Below are 14,504 nucleotides of genomic sequence, written 5' to 3'. Positions count from 1 at the left end.
GAATGAAAATGTAAGTTGGTGAAAAATTGGGTCATTTCATGGGTGATCACGTATTTCCATTCACCGACTATATAAGCTCGGGTTTCACAGACTGGCTGTATCAGTTGTTTCATTCAACCGAATTCAACATGAAGCTGGTGAGCAACAATAAATCATCAAACTCATTTCAATTCTTGCTCATTGTCAAATGTCTATTGCAGTTCATCATCGCCGCTCTCTTGGCCGTTGCTGCCGCTGCCCCTTCCAGCTACAAGGCTCCCAGCTACCCGACCCCGAGCTACTCTGCACCGAAGTACCCTGCTCCAGCCTACTCCGCACCAGCTTACTCCGCACCCGCCTACCCCGCACCTGCCTACTCTGCACCAGCCTACAAGGACAACAAGTACGCCGACATCACCGTCACCAGCCAATCCGACGAGCGCAACATCGATGGCAGTGGTGCATGGAGGTATTTCATCGCTTTTTAAACATTTAACCTGAACATTGAGATCGCAATGTGCTTCAACCTGAAATTGCAATTTGTTTCTTAGCTACGCCCAGTCTGACTACACCACCCGTGATGAGTCCTACGCCCAGAAGAAATTCCAAGGAGTTACCTACGACTCTTATGGCAAAGAATCGTACGGTGATGTCTACGGTAACACCAACAAAGGATCCTCTTACTGGATCTCTCCAGAGGGCCAGCGATTCACTTTGACCTGGGTTGCTGATGAGGCCGGTTTCCAGCCCAAGGGTGACCACTTGCCCGTTGCCCCCGTCCACGTCTACGAGCTCCCAGTCGCTCCCGTCCACGAATACGTTCTCCCCGTTGCCCCCGCTCTCCCCCCATTCAACGGCAAAGGCTACAAGATCTACTAAGTTATTGAAAACCCGATCGAAAGAATAATTTAAATCCATGTGTTTTATGCCTTAATACTTTTTGTGTTGCTGGTGTGAAACACGAGGAAATATAACGCGAAGACTATCAAATAATTTTGCAACTTTTAATCATTATAATTACAATGTCCGAGTTAGCTGCTGAACATATAAGAGAAAAGCTGGAGAGGGCTAAAACATTACAGCTCTACTTGATTTCAGTGCTCATTGAGCTTAGACATTTCAATCCCATCTTAAAGCAATGTTTAATGCGAATCTTTCCGTCCCTATGCCTAACTGTTCATCTGTTGTTCTTCAGCTCTTGAGCAGTACTTCTTGGCCATATCTACCACGCCCTTTTTCAAGCTGCACGCCCACACGCAGAGCTTCAAACCACCAAGTGTAATACGTGTAATAATTATACAAGGTAAAATCATCGTCGAAAGTGTTCCCTTTTTACGGGTGAAACTGATATTTACTATAAATAAAACATATGTTTGCAATCTAATTGCATTCAAAATGCGCAGAGCGCAACTACCGTTTCACCAGAGGTAAGCCCACGGCAAAGTTCTGGGCCGCTGATATTAAACGAGTCTACCTGAATTATTTTTTTTTTTTAGCAACACCGTGGCAAGAAAAAAATAACAGCATCACTTAACGCTCTCTCCTTTAGAGCCAAATGCACCAACAAGTTCCTCCACCAGTCGATCCGTTGCGTCAGACACCGAGTCTGCAAAGACGTCTGTTTTCTGTTGTTCAAACTCCCATAAAAGGTGCGTCGAATGTCCGTGACTTTCACCCGTGATTCGCTTTCGCAAAAATCACACCGGCCTTCCAATAGCCATACACAAAGATTTCATTGAAGAAATCTAAGTTATTCTATTTTTAAATTCTCGTTATGATGAGCCATAATGATAAACATGTCACCGTCAAATCACGCCGAATATATAGTGATTCGTTGAAAATATTATGAAGCTGAATAGAAAGTGGCTGCACTCGGTGTGCGTTCATCGTAAGTCAACGCAATATTACCAGACAAACCGATGGCTCATATTTGGAAAGCGCGCATTTGTTTTTTGTTTTACAACGTTGCGTGAAATCTCGCTCTATAGGCAAATTTTTCATTGTTATGCTCCAGACTTTCAGGCCAGGGTCATCGAATCATCAAAATCTCTCCCCTGCTGCGGGTACAAAGCGTTTCTTTGGTTTTTGCTGCAAATGAAAGACAATCCCTGATTTCGTGATAGCCTAAACTCAACCGACAGCATCCGTAATTCCGATTTCTTTAATGAATATTCAATTAAGGCCATGGCCATCCAATCAGTGTCGTCACCTCTGCAACATCCACCATTTCCCGCGTTCCAAAAATGATTGCAAACCTGTTTCAAATAAAAAAGGGAAACGAAAATTCATTATCCGTATGGCCAATGTCCCGGAACAGTTTTCAATAGAGATTGAAACAATTGTGTTTTTGCAATAATCGCAAAGCATTGCGGAATCGATTAGGAATAGGACGACCTTATGCAAAAATGAAATGCCATCAGCGCTTGGAAGTAAGATCTTGACGAAGGTGGTCCCTTTGGACGTTGGACATGATTACGTTTCTTTGAAAAGCAAAAATCAAGTTTGCCACCTACTACAAAAGAATTTAATTTGCACATATTTTGTTGCATGACACTCGAGAAAGCGTCAAGGTTTCTCACTCGAAAATTCTTCATCGCTCTTTTGCCTTTGCGCATTGCCCAACTTTCTAGCGTTGATATGGGAAAACCCTAGTCCAAATTCGTAAGTATCATTTAACATCACAACTTGATGTTTACAGACCCCGAAAGAGCTTTATGTGTTAAACAACGTTCTCAGGGGGGAGAAACTTTATTGAGCTAATAAACATTCCCGAGTTCTTTTGAAATAAACGAAAGGCGTTGCTAGACATTTTTTGAACGTGAGCGCAGGTAAAATATATTTTTTTTCTCACCAATAAATTACATTGGTACAGTTCTAGGATAGATGACACGATATTTGGGTGTCTCCCGTACAAATACAGTTCGATTCAGGATTTTAATAGCCGAGTCCGGTGCGTTTGTAGGGGAGGGCGGGGGCAACGGGGAGAACGTACTCATGGACTGGGGCCACTGGAAGTTCGTAGACGTGGACGGGAGCAACGGGCAAGTGGTCACCCTTGGGAGCGAAACCGGCCTCATCGGCAGCCCAGGTTAAAGTGAATCGCTCGCCTTCTGGGGAAATCCAGTAGGAAGCTCCCTTGTTGGTGTTGCCGTGGACTTCACCGTAGGATTCTTTGCCGTAAGAGTCGTAGGTTTTGCCTTGGAATTTCTTCTGGGCGTACGACTCGTCACGGGTGGTGTAGTCAGACTGGGCGTAGCTAAGAAACAAATTACAATTTCAGGTTAAAGCAAATTGCAAAGCTGAATTGAATTTGAAAAAAAGGGAAGTAAAAATAGTGTGGATAAAATACCTCCATGCACCGCTGCCATCGATGTTGCGCTCATCAGATTGGCTGGTCACCTTGATGTCGGCGTACTTGTTATCCTTGTAGCTAGGAGCGCCATAGGGAGCAGGGGCTTTGTAGGCCGGCTCGTAGCTGGAAGGAGCGGCGGCAGCAACAGCCAAGACGGCGGCGACGATGAACTGTTAAAAATAAGAGAAAAGGTTTTCAGGATTAAATGTTGAAAGGCGTATATAGCGAAGAAATTGTTTTACCAGTTTCATGATGTTGTTTTGGGATGACGAGTTGAACAACTGATGACTTGGAACGACTGTGGACGAGTTTATATAGTCGGCGAAGGGAGCGCTGCTTCAACACTTTCATTGCTTTGTTGACCCAATTTTTGTACACGCAGGCAGCAGTCGAGCGGTGGGCCATTTCACTCTTTTCCGTAAGTCATTCGTGAGCCAGGCAACGCCCCTTGATTCATCAAATTTCACTGTTCTCATCGCCAACATTTACTTGAACTGTTTTGCTTAAAATTATATGTTTTCGGCTTATTATTCCACGCTCTCCCATACTATTTACCGTTGATGAAAACTGATGAGCTCCATTGGCAAGTAGTACAAAATAATGTTTTTGAATGTTTTGAATGTTCTTAATCAAATACATTTTTGGCTTTCCTTGGGTCGAAGATATTGATTAATGTTTGAAGCAAAGCTTAAAGGTGTGGCGCGAATGTGTGTTGGCGGGGACAAGGTCGATTACGTAAATCTGAGAAAAAAACAGCTGAAAAACAATGAATTAATCGTTTAGGACGTTCAACTTTGTTTGTCTGCTGGCATTAATTAGTATGTCAAACCATAACGTGAAATAGAACCAATGAGATTAATGAACATAATTGGCAAAACCGGTTCGCACAACCTTAAAGTAACAAGGGCATTGAGATCAATTCAACAATTGTGTATCACATATTCATAACGCTGTTTCCCTTCGTGCCAAACCCTAACGTCAAACATACCTAAACTAATTTATGCCTTTGATATTTTTTTTTATTACGTAGCCTCGGTTAAATCGCCAAGGCCGAGAAAACCTTCGTTCAACGATGGTCGTCGTAAACAAGAGCATTTAAAACTGGAACGAGGAGTAAAAAACAATTTCGTAAAAGAAAATCTTATTCATGTTTCCATAATTCTGCGAACGACAAATCAAGTGCCACTAACCCCTTGGCTTTGATGGAGAGGAACAAGAGAAAGGAGAAATGAGACTTGATTCAGTAAGCAAAAACATTAGCCTGTTATAGTTCTCTCTTCCACACGACGCTTTCATTTTCCTTTTACGAAGGTAAACTGCCCACCTGTTTCACCTTAATGTTTACGCACATCATGTACAAATGATTTCTCTTGATTCTGCATTGCGAGTTTGATTTTGCATTTATTTTACACATCAATAATTTAGGACGGTTACAAATCAAGTTGACAAGGTCTTCGAAGTTCAATGACAGGGCTCATTTAATAGATCTTGAAGCCCTTGCCGTCGAAAGGAATGTGGACTGGAGCAACGGGCAAGTGTTCACCCTTGGGTTGGAAACCGGCCTCATCGGCGGCCCAGGTCAGAGTGAAGCGCTGGCCTTCGGGAGAGACCCAGTAAGAGTTTCCCTTGTTGGTGTGGCCAGCCCCGGATTCCTTTTCGTAAGTGTCTTTGCCGTAAGCATCTTTGCCGTAGCTGGATGGCGAAGAGATTTGCTTCTGGGCGTAGGACTCGTCACGGGTGGTACCGTCAGATCCACCGTAGCTACGAATGATATTGAATTATTATTGTGAAACAGATTGCGTTGTAAATTTACGTTAAACATTACCTCCATGCACCGCTGCCGTCAACGTTGCGAACATCGGATTGGCTGACGATGGTGATTTCGGGAGCTTTGTATTCCGGCTTGTAGCTGGACGGAGCAGCGGCGGCCAAAGCCAAGACAGCGGCGATGATAAACTATAGGAAAACAAAATGAAAGTAAAATTTAAGATGATGATAATGTGTTGTAAAACGGAGCAAAAATCCAGCGAGTCGTGTTTACCAATTTCATGTTGAGTCGAGTGGATGAGTTGAACAACTGATGCTCTTAGGGCCGGTGTAGGCGGGCTTATATACTCGGCGAAAGGGCCTGCCTGCCTTCAATTGGCCTAATTGTTGCACAACACAAAAGGATTGGCCATAACCGCAACGGCTTTTGTTCTCTTCTGTTCCATAGTGAACGTAAAAAAACGTATTCTATACGGCTTGTGCTGCAGTTTCGTGTCCCATATCCAGACTCTTATTCTTTTAACATTCAAATTTCACTATAGCCAACGGGGATATTAAAAGCATTACACGTTACGCTTCAGCCGACCATGTTGCATTTATCACGAATGCGGCCGTCATTGACGTTCCAAAAAACGCTGTTCAAATTTCTTTGTCTGTACAGACAATTGCCTTGAAGTACGGAATGGCTTTTTGTTTATAATGAGAAGTAAGATGCAATAGTTATGTTCAATTGGCTATTTATTGGTATCAAAAGGTCACACGATATTTTTCAATTATTCCTCGATGCAACAACGATTCAAAGCCATTAGTATTTGAACTGAAGGAAAAGGTGGGGGAGTGTTGAGAAAGGTCCGATCACGGTTGCTGTATAGGGAGATTACGATAAAAAGTACAGCTTGAATGTTAACATCCGAAAAAAATATATTATCTCGGCAATCGATAGATGCGGGTCCATTAAAATATGCCGCATTACTCGACATTATGCAAATAAAGAAGATTGAAGAAAATAGTGTTGAGCTTTCTTTGGTTTCTTAGTATCCAGGTCCAGTGCGGGAATAAGGAAGAGCGGGAGCAACTGGGAGTTCGTAAACGTGAACGGGAGCAACGGGAAGGTGGTCACCCTTGGGTTGGAATCCACCTTCATCAGCGACCCAGGTCAAACTGATCTTCTGTCCTTCAGGTGAGACGTAATAGGAAGATCCTCTGTTGGTGTTTCCAGCCCCGGATTCGTAGTCTTTGCCGTAAGAGTCCTTGTAGCCTGGAACGGACTTCTGGGCCTGGGATTCTTCGCGAGTAGTTCCGTCAGATCCAGCATAGCTATATGGGAGACACACGGAAGCTCAAAGATTATAAGGAACTTTTATTTTTAAGATTTCAAAGGGATGATCACCTCCATTGGCTACTTCCGTCACCATTGCGGACGTCGGATTGAGCAACAATAGCAATAGCAGGAGCCTTGTATCCAGCGTAAGGAGTACCGGATGGAACGGCGGCAGCCATAGCCAAGAGGGTGGCGAACAGAAACTGTTGGTTTCACAAACAGGTTTTAATGTTAAAATCCTTTTCTCTTTTGTTTTTCCTTATGGAACATTTGCCAAAAAATTATAAAAATCGACCCTTTTGTTCCCGTGAAAGTGCGGATGAAACGCGGGATACTCAACCATCTGTTTAGATGGTAAAACCCGTTTATGGGAAGCCCTTGCAACTTGTTTTCGACTTTGAATTTGAACATTTTCACGAAAACTAGAACAACTTCCTGGCTTTGTCAATGAAGAACAACTGCAATGGTGTTTTAAACGTTAGAGACTTATGTTTTCCGCCATGTATTCCTGTCGCACTGCTTTACGAAGAAAATGAGTAGGAAAAATTGTTTGCTTACCAATTGCATGTTGAGGGGTTGTTGGTTGGTAGAACAAATGTAAACAACTGATGATTTCTGTGGTCCTCACGCACAGCTTTATATACCAGACGGAGGATGGTCGAAACGGAAAGGTGTAATGATTATCGCTTTGGTCTACTTCTGTTCGCTAAATGTTCCTCCTTCTGTTTGTTTTTTCCTGGTCTGTTTTGTCACCAAAATTTTTTGCCGGGTGGCCACGCATCCTCATAGCAGACCGCACCCACTTCTTTATACGCTCCGATCATTGCGTGAAATCGTTCTCGCCTCAGCCCCCCAACTTTCTTTCAAATGTGATAAAAATGTGCCTTTTAATTGTGTTTCTTAATTGTTTTTATTTGTGTTTGCTTATGTTGTAATCGTCAAGCCTAATCAATTCTGTACATACTCCAAAACCTTTCGCCTCCCATTATGAATTAAAAGGTTAAACTATCAAATTGCCGTTGGTGGCTGTGTATATGCGTGTTGGGATTATCGTGTTACGGTGAAATGGGAAAAAAGAAAAAGCTCGAAGAAAGCGAATAAAAAAAAAAGAAATCTTGTGAGTAGCAAATGTGGTAAATGACAATAATAAATGAAATCTAGAAGAAAAAAAAGGAAAATAGGGCCTCGTGCCATCTTGATTGGCGACAAAGTAGCAACTTTATAAGGTTATTGTTTCCTTTCTGATGAAATCGAGTAACACGTTAGCTTCCGGTCTTCAATGTCTGTCGATTTTTATGTGCTAAACATTTGGAATTCAACGTCACGTGCGACGTCACAATAGAATCCGAATAAACGAAGCGTACTTCGGTGAAACTGGCGAAAGTTTCTTGACTTTACGAACCCTCGTTTTTTTTTTTTTTATGTTTTCCCCCGGAAATACTTGGCTAATAAAAAAGATTGTTGTGCGTCCGTCCGCATCGAGACACATTGAAAATTCCTAAAACGAAGCGTTTTAGAAACGCAATGAGTCTGCAGATGTAATCACGTGTATTTGAAAGTCTCATGAAAAACGAAGCAAATCGGAGAAACTAAATCGTGATAGAAATTAATCACGCACTCATTGCGTGATTAACATTCTACGCAATGTTAATCACATTGCGTAGAATTAAAAATTGATTGCAAACAAGCTGATGAAATCTGATCACGTCTCACACGAATAATTGCGTTTCAATGGGTATGCATTATTGATTTAAACCCATTCCATAGTTAACTGGAAATCATTTGGCAAAAGTGTATTACCAAAACCTGACATTGGATTTCGACCTCAAATGAAAAGTCGAATTTGATTGTTGCATTTATTTTAATCGATTATATTTGGTCCAATATATTAAAATGAAAGTGAGGGACAAGGTTCAACTGGTCAATGAATTTAGATGCCAAGTCCGCTGCGGGAATAAGGTAGAGCCGGTGCGACGGGCAAGTGATCACCTTTAGGCAGGAAACCGTTTTGATCAGCTGTCCACGTCAAACTGATTTTCTGGCCTTCAGGTGAGATGTAGTACGAAGCTCCCTTGTTAGTGTTACCACCTCCGTTATCGTAGTCCTTTCCACCGGGCAACTGGGCTTGAGATTCCTCACGAGTGGTACCGTCAGAGCCGGCATAACTGGAACAGGTTCATTCATTTTTAGTTAGTTTAAACAGGCGTTTGATATTCGAAATAAACGTATAGTTTACCTCCATTGGCTACTTCCGTCAGCGTTACGGACGTCAGACTGGGCAGTGATGGTGATGGCAGGACCTTTGTATCCGGATGGAGCAGCAACAGCCACAGCCAAGACGGCAGCGATCACAAACTATTGGATTTGTAACAAATGGATTAGGAAGAGAAAAAAAGAAAATCAAACGGGGATTTCCCTTGACTCGGCCCAACCAAATCAGTTCAAACTAGACAACGGGAACAAGTTTTAAACTCCTTTTTTTTGTCTTACTAAAAACCTGTCTACCTATTCGCAGGTTTACGTATGCCTTTTTGGATGGTAAAAAAAAAAAAAAAAACGAATTCCACAATTTACAAACGAAATGTTTACCAGTTTCATGTTGGTTCAGGTGGCGATGAGGAACAAATGATCAACTGATTTCTGCGTAGCCCACACGCGCCTTTATATACCACGACGGATAAACGAAACGTAACGAGGGTGTATACACAACATTGTGGCCTAGTTCACTCATCGATAAATATTTTTCCCTTTTTTCTCTTACAATTTTCGTCACCCAACTTGCCCGGCAGGCCTATCCGTGTGTCTGCGGCTGCGGCCGAACGCGTGAAATCGTCCCTCGTTTTAGTCCCACTTTCCTTGAATGCCACTGAGAAAATTGGGCACTTTTGTTCAATCTCGATACTTCAGTAACTTCGATCGACCAATCAATGGAATGCTTTGCCCTTTCTGAAGATTGGAAAAATTTTAAAAAAAATATTGTGTTTCATTGGGTCACGTTCATTTTCGTCTATGTCGCGAAAGTCGAACGTGAGAGAGCGAATTAGCAAAGTGGCACGGAGTCGCAAAATGGCTGTAAGTATCTCTAAAGTCTGTGGCTATGTCTGGGCAGCAGAAGGGACGCTTTGAAACAAATTATCTTGGAGTATATTTGTCATAAAAAGGATGATGTATTTTCCCTTTCCGTTCCTACCTCTTTCCCTACTTTACGACGAGCTGAGGGAAGGGTAAGCAAACTGTCTCCTCATTGTCTGGTTTTCCGTGGAAAACGATCTTTTCTCCTTCACATAAAACGTTGCAGTTGGATCCATTGTCGTGTCGTTTGACGCCTAAAAATTTAGCACGTGCAGATCGATCAGACGTAAAACTATCAATCATGATATCATCACGTCAAGTCGTGACCTGCAACGGCTGCTGCGTTTCATCATCAAGGTAAACTGATAAAATAAAAAGGTAAATTGTATAAACTGGATGAACATCTTGCCACTCTGTAATGGCTGTAAGGATGATCAATCGATGAATCGATGAAAATCACACCAGTCATTTATCACTCTCTCCTCTGATGATCCGTCATCAAATTTTTGCATCGTCAATAGAACGACAGTCAGACAGCAGACATGTCTAGTAGTTGATCAGTTGCGCATGTCAAGGTGGGTCCCTTCGAATGTCGTTGACTTTCACTCGTGACTTTCATACTTTGATGCCGTTGTTCACGTGGCATCACAATTCTGTTAGATGACCCGACACGACCCCAGACTCAGGTGAAACTGTTGATGATGACTGGCATTTCGGGGAAACAATGATACAGGTAAATTCGCGTCTTTTCCAAGAATTCAAACACGACGCTTTCAGAGTTTCTATGGCCCATCGAAAGTCAATGAACACGGACCATCAATTTCAGTTGAAAAAAAACAAAAAAAAACAAAAACAAGATAGTACATCACACGCTTTCACATTAGACATGGCGATGTAAGAACCGTAAAAATTTGAAATAAAAAATCTATTCCCATTTTCAGCAGGGCTTTCCTTACCTTTACACGCGTACATTCGTATAATGGAATCAAGAAACCTGTGTGTATTCAAAGGAAAATCATTTGGCCATAAACAATCGCAATAGACGAGTATGGAGAGAAAAAAAACTAGATCCTTTTTTTTTCTGTGTTGTTGTAAGAGTAATGAATTTTCGCCTTATGGACGAGGGGCTCTTGTTTGCGTGCTTTCGTTTTAATGCAATAGCTTTTTAATATGGAGTAGAATGCTGCCAATGTGAAATTCAAACAACCTCCATAATTCATGGACCATATTAGGTTGTTTTTTTTTCTTTTTACTTAATTGTATAGAGCCAATGACGAAAGGCTCACACGCTGCAACTTACTAGGGAAAGTAACAGCCGTTTTGCGTTATCTTGGGGGGTGATCCGATTGCCATTTACGTGCAAATAACGTGTAGTTTGCTTTGTACCTGTTTTAGACAGAGCTTCTAACCGCATCGTGAGAAAACCAACGGTGCCATTAAACTGGTTTTCCAAAAGCAACTAGCCCGTGGAAAGACTACGCCATTTTGCCGTTGGTTGGGAAAATGCGTTCAAATCGCAGCAATCACGAATTTTGCAAATAGGCTCGCCAAGGGCAACGTCCGTTTTTCTCTTTCTTCTTTTTAAAGATAAATGATGTCATTCGTTGAATTTAATTGTAGATTACGAAGCTTTTTTTAGAGATTTGAACAGATAGTATATATTTTCTGAAAATAAATACCAATTGCACGGCCTTACAGTTCGAAGGAACACCAACAATGTGATGATTTTCAACGGGAAAATAAACTTGGCCAGCATGGAGAGGATGGACATAAGATGGGGGAAGTGGAAAGGCACACATTAATCAAGAGATATTCGTCATCGTTTAATAGATCTTGAAGCCCTTGCCGTCGAAGGGGACGTGGACGGGAGCAACGGGAAGTTCGTATTCGTGGACGGGAGGGACGGGCAAGTGGTCACCCTTGGGGGCGAAACCGGCCTCATCGGCAACCCAGGTCAAAGTGAATTTCTGGCCTTCTGGAGAAATCCAGTAGGAAGATCCCTTGTTGGTGTTTCCTTGGACATCACCGTAAGATTCTTTGCCGTAAGAATCGTAGGTGACTCCCTTGAAGGTCTTCTGGGCGTAAGCCTCATCGCGAGTAGTTCCATCAGATCCAGCGTAGCTGTCAATCGATGATTCTTTTAAGTATTTGTTTTTCTAAAAAATCCATTTGATTAAATTCAATTACCTCCATGCGCTGCTGCCATCGAGATTGCGGACATCGGATTGGCTGACGATGGTGATCTCGGGAGCTTTGTATTCCGGCTTGTAGCTAGAAGGAGCAGCGGCGGCAATGGCCAAGACAGCGGCGACGATGAACTGTTTGAAATTTAAAAATATTGAAATGAGTATGAACTAAGAAGAAATGCGTTTGGCAATTCTTTCAAGTTACCAATTTCATGTTGACTTGAGTTGATGAGTTGAAGAACTGATGATTTTGGATGCGATCGAGCCGGGCTTATATAGTCGGCAAAGGGGCGGAGGGATTGCTGTCTCAACTCTTTCTTCTGTTGACCTAATTTGCAACGCACACAAAGAAGTAAGCACAAGTCATTTGCGTGTGCCCAATAGCAAAGCCTAGCAGCCCCGACGCCGTAGCTCACGGACGTACCTCGTTCATGCCGTCCCGCTGTGTTTTTTTTTTTCTCTCTCTTCTTTACGAACGACGCTCATTTCCATTCAAATTTCACTGTAGCCAAAGGGGAGAAAATTGAAACGTGCCGTTTCAGACACAGATTTTCCTGGCTTGTGCTTTCTTGTTTTATTTTTCAATGCCATTTCGTTTTTTTTTTCCTTTATATTTGATATATCGTTTCATCCATCTGCGTCTGTTGTTTCACTTTCACGCTACATTGAACAGTCGTATCAACACATCTGAGATGTTTGTCGATCGTTGGGTTATCAATACATTTGAATATTGCCATTGAAGGCCGATTAAATTAGGTTAGTGCGATAAACTCCATCAAACGTTTTCAAAGAAACAATCATGACAAATTTCGAGGCTTCCCTCGTTATTCAAAAATTTAATCAAAAACTATCGAAGGATGAGCTTCAAAGCATCGCAGACTCGCAAACTGGCTTCGAAAATTTAATAATTCGCGAAAGTCTGGCGGGTCCTAGTGAATTATGGTAAACAATATGCGTGAGAGTCTATTATGAAATTTGCGGGCGTGTAAACTAGAAACGTGTGTGGGGAAAACAAAGACAAACAAAGCAAAGTAACCATAATTTCATGGCTTTCCTCACAACTATTGTTTCTTTTGATTCAAACAAAAGTGAAAATTTCCCACGACTAGGAGACCTCAACGCTATCGAGCCCTTCAGGGTAAGAACTTTTGATTATTAGGCGTCCCTATTTCATTCATATTTTTTTTCTTCTTCCATCGTCGTTGGATACAAACGTCGACCTTCGATTGTTTCAAATAAAGAATTAAAAATGAAAGAAAAAATTTATGTTTTTTGATTTGTATTTTGGTACACCGTGTATAATATTTACACCGCAGGAAAGAATATATTAGATCACATTGACATATGCGACGTAAGTGAGAAAGAAAAGAAAAAAAAAAACATTTCAAGAGTATGAGGGACTGGTTTGTTTCTTTGGAAGGCAATGGAGATAAATGCTATTCTTAAAATCCAGGTCCGCTGCGGACGTAGGGAAGGGCGGGAGCAACTGGGAGTTCGTAAACGTGAACGGGAGCAACGGGCAAGTGGTCACCCTTGGGCTGGAATCCATTCTCGTCAGCTACCCAGGTCAACGTAATCTTTTGTCCTTCAGGAGAAATGTAATAGGTAGCTCCTTTATTGGTGTGTCCAGCTCCGGACTCGTATTCCTTGCCGTAAGCGTCTTTGCCATAGCTAGACTGGGCAGCCAATTGCTTCTGAGCGTACGATTCATCACGGGTAGTTCCGTCAGAGCCGGCATAACTTAAAATTTTTAATTGAAAAGAAAATTTTGGAATGATTTCAAATGATTTAAAGTTAAGAATCATCAAATCACCTCCATGCGCCACTGCCATCGACGTTGCGGACATCGGATTGGGCCACGATGGCGATCTCGGCATCCTTGGAGTAGCTGGAAGGAGCAGCGGCAGCAACGGCCAAGACAGCGGCGACGATGAACTTGAATTTGAACGAAAAAATGGAATGAATTTCAAAGACATTTCTTTGTTATAGCAGATTAAACGCTTACCAGATTCATGTTGACTGAAGTTGGTTAGTTGAAGAACTGATGCCAGTAGTTGGATGACACTCGGGCTTATATACCGAGGGTAGTTTTCTCCTTTGTGGAACGCAAGTGAGAGAGTGGAACATATAGAAATACCTATTTTTTTTTTCCATTCTTCTTCTTCTTCTTTTCCTCGTTCATTTTCCTTTTATTTTCAATTTTTCTTTTCTGCCCAGTTTGACCCACTTACAACAGCCGCGACGACGCCTCTTTGCAAGCCATTCCCAGCGTCGTTAAACGCCACGCTGGAACCCCATCGACGCTGCTGTTTCGTAACAACATATCCATAAGCTATATTCGCAATTTTAGTTCGAGCTTATTGTTCCCTTTTTTTTTTTTTTTCGCAACTATCACGACCACGCCCACTTGACTTTCAGACTCTTCTCGGATTTTTGTTCTTTATTAGATCCGTTTCGGGCTTTCACTTCACAAGACACACACACACACACACTAACCAGTGCGGTTTGACATAATATCGAGGAGGAAGTAGGGCAGGATAATCATCGCAAAAAAGAAGGTTCTACGCTGTCCGTTCAAAACATCGTTGGCATCTCAGGGCCAATTTACCGTACACGAAAACTGTTGTATCGAATGTACTGGAGCAGGCGGTGCGTGAAAAGACCAGCAGAGTTGGGATAAGAAATCTACGATTGGCACGAGAACCTTCCTTAATAAAATGTAGGTTTTGACCTTAGAGCCAAAAAAAGAGATGTACATGTTTTCCTTCCCAAACTTGATCAACCTTGAATTTGATGGCGTCTAGAAAAGGCCTTCGAGAAAGCGACA

General features: G+C 42.2%; 6 protein-coding genes across 8 annotated transcripts; 1 reads left to right on the top strand and 5 right to left on the bottom strand.

The window, feature by feature from the left end:
- Positions 1-70: 70 nt before the first annotated feature.
- LOC130691576 (endocuticle structural glycoprotein SgAbd-8-like) lies at positions 71-966 on the top strand. The gene is made up of 3 exons (XM_057514532.2): positions 71-137; positions 201-448; positions 531-966. The coding sequence occupies exons 1-3, from the start codon at positions 129-131 to the stop codon at positions 856-858; spliced, it is 585 nt and encodes a 194-aa protein (XP_057370515.1). The 5' UTR covers positions 71-128; the 3' UTR covers positions 859-966.
- Positions 967-2,708: 1,742 nt separating this feature from the next.
- Positions 2,709-3,687, bottom strand: LOC130691589 (endocuticle structural glycoprotein SgAbd-3-like). The gene is made up of 3 exons (XM_057514548.1): positions 3,574-3,687; positions 3,329-3,501; positions 2,709-3,235 (listed from the first exon to the last, which is right to left on the bottom strand). The coding sequence occupies exons 1-3, from the start codon at positions 3,580-3,582 to the stop codon at positions 2,914-2,916; spliced, it is 504 nt and encodes a 167-aa protein (XP_057370531.1). The 5' UTR covers positions 3,583-3,687; the 3' UTR covers positions 2,709-2,913.
- A 1,025-nt stretch (positions 3,688-4,712) lies between these two features.
- Positions 4,713-5,520, bottom strand: LOC130691602 (larval cuticle protein 65Ag1-like). Its single transcript, XM_057514560.2, has 3 exons — positions 5,373-5,520; positions 5,157-5,287; positions 4,713-5,092 (listed from the first exon to the last, which is right to left on the bottom strand). The coding sequence occupies exons 1-3, from the start codon at positions 5,379-5,381 to the stop codon at positions 4,810-4,812; spliced, it is 423 nt and encodes a 140-aa protein (XP_057370543.1). The 5' UTR covers positions 5,382-5,520; the 3' UTR covers positions 4,713-4,809.
- Positions 5,521-5,818: 298 nt separating this feature from the next.
- Positions 5,819-7,136, bottom strand: LOC130691599 (cuticle protein CP14.6-like). The gene is made up of 3 exons (XM_057514557.1): positions 6,978-7,136; positions 6,489-6,622; positions 5,819-6,415 (listed from the first exon to the last, which is right to left on the bottom strand). Exons 1-3 carry the CDS (start codon positions 6,984-6,986, stop codon positions 6,130-6,132), a joined length of 429 nt encoding a protein of 142 aa, XP_057370540.1. The 5' UTR covers positions 6,987-7,136; the 3' UTR covers positions 5,819-6,129.
- A 1,125-nt stretch (positions 7,137-8,261) lies between these two features.
- On the bottom strand, positions 8,262-9,056 carry LOC130691624 (pupal cuticle protein 20-like). Its single transcript, XM_057514593.1, has 3 exons — positions 9,009-9,056; positions 8,656-8,774; positions 8,262-8,584 (listed from the first exon to the last, which is right to left on the bottom strand). The coding sequence occupies exons 1-3, from the start codon at positions 9,015-9,017 to the stop codon at positions 8,350-8,352; spliced, it is 363 nt and encodes a 120-aa protein (XP_057370576.1). The 5' UTR covers positions 9,018-9,056; the 3' UTR covers positions 8,262-8,349.
- Positions 9,057-11,153: 2,097 nt separating this feature from the next.
- Positions 11,154-13,838, bottom strand: LOC130691598 (cuticle protein CP14.6-like). Of its 3 annotated transcripts, none has more exons than XM_059494828.1 (3): positions 13,683-13,837; positions 13,491-13,612; positions 11,154-11,612 (listed from the first exon to the last, which is right to left on the bottom strand). In XM_059494828.1, exons 1-3 carry the CDS (start codon positions 13,689-13,691, stop codon positions 11,315-11,317), a joined length of 429 nt encoding a protein of 142 aa, XP_059350811.1. In that variant the 5' UTR covers positions 13,692-13,837; the 3' UTR covers positions 11,154-11,314. The 3 variants fall into 3 exon arrangements, with proteins under 3 accessions (XP_059350811.1, XP_057370538.1, XP_057370539.1); XM_057514555.2 differs by lacking the exons at positions 13,491-13,612; positions 13,683-13,837 and adding exons at positions 11,679-11,809; positions 11,883-12,011 and having other exon boundaries at positions 11,170-11,612; XM_057514556.2 differs by lacking the exon at positions 11,154-11,612 and adding an exon at positions 12,940-13,417 and having other exon boundaries at positions 13,683-13,838.
- Positions 13,839-14,504: the final 666 nt, after the last annotated feature.

This window comes from Daphnia carinata, chromosome 1, assembly GCF_022539665.2.
Source record: "Daphnia carinata strain CSIRO-1 chromosome 1, CSIRO_AGI_Dcar_HiC_V3, whole genome shotgun sequence".
Taxonomy (NCBI): Eukaryota; Metazoa; Arthropoda; class Branchiopoda; order Diplostraca; family Daphniidae; genus Daphnia; species Daphnia carinata.
The sequence above is the reverse complement of the archived record's forward strand: the minus strand, read 5'-3'. Positions and strand labels throughout refer to the sequence as shown.

Excerpts from the sequence above, each read along its gene's own strand:
- LOC130691602 (XM_057514560.2), bottom strand. Across the intron at positions 5,093-5,156 it reads GACGGCAGCGGTGCATGGAG|CTACGGTGGATCTGACGGTA; the intron begins GTAATGTTTAAC and ends TATCATTCGTAG.
- LOC130691589 (XM_057514548.1), bottom strand. Across the intron at positions 3,236-3,328 it reads GATGGCAGCGGTGCATGGAG|CTACGCCCAGTCTGACTACA; the intron begins GTATTTTATCCA and ends TTTGTTTCTTAG.
- LOC130691576 (XM_057514532.2), top strand. Across the intron at positions 449-530 it reads GATGGCAGTGGTGCATGGAG|CTACGCCCAGTCTGACTACA; the intron begins GTATTTCATCGC and ends TTTGTTTCTTAG.
- LOC130691599 (XM_057514557.1), bottom strand. Across the intron at positions 6,416-6,488 it reads GACGGAAGTAGCCAATGGAG|CTATGCTGGATCTGACGGAA; the intron begins GTGATCATCCCT and ends TCTCCCATATAG.
- LOC130691624 (XM_057514593.1), bottom strand. Across the intron at positions 8,585-8,655 it reads GACGGAAGTAGCCAATGGAG|TTATGCCGGCTCTGACGGTA; the intron begins GTAAACTATACG and ends AACCTGTTCCAG.
- LOC130691598 (XM_057514555.2), bottom strand. Across the intron at positions 11,613-11,678 it reads GATGGCAGCAGCGCATGGAG|CTACGCTGGATCTGATGGAA; the intron begins GTAATTGAATTT and ends ATCGATTGACAG.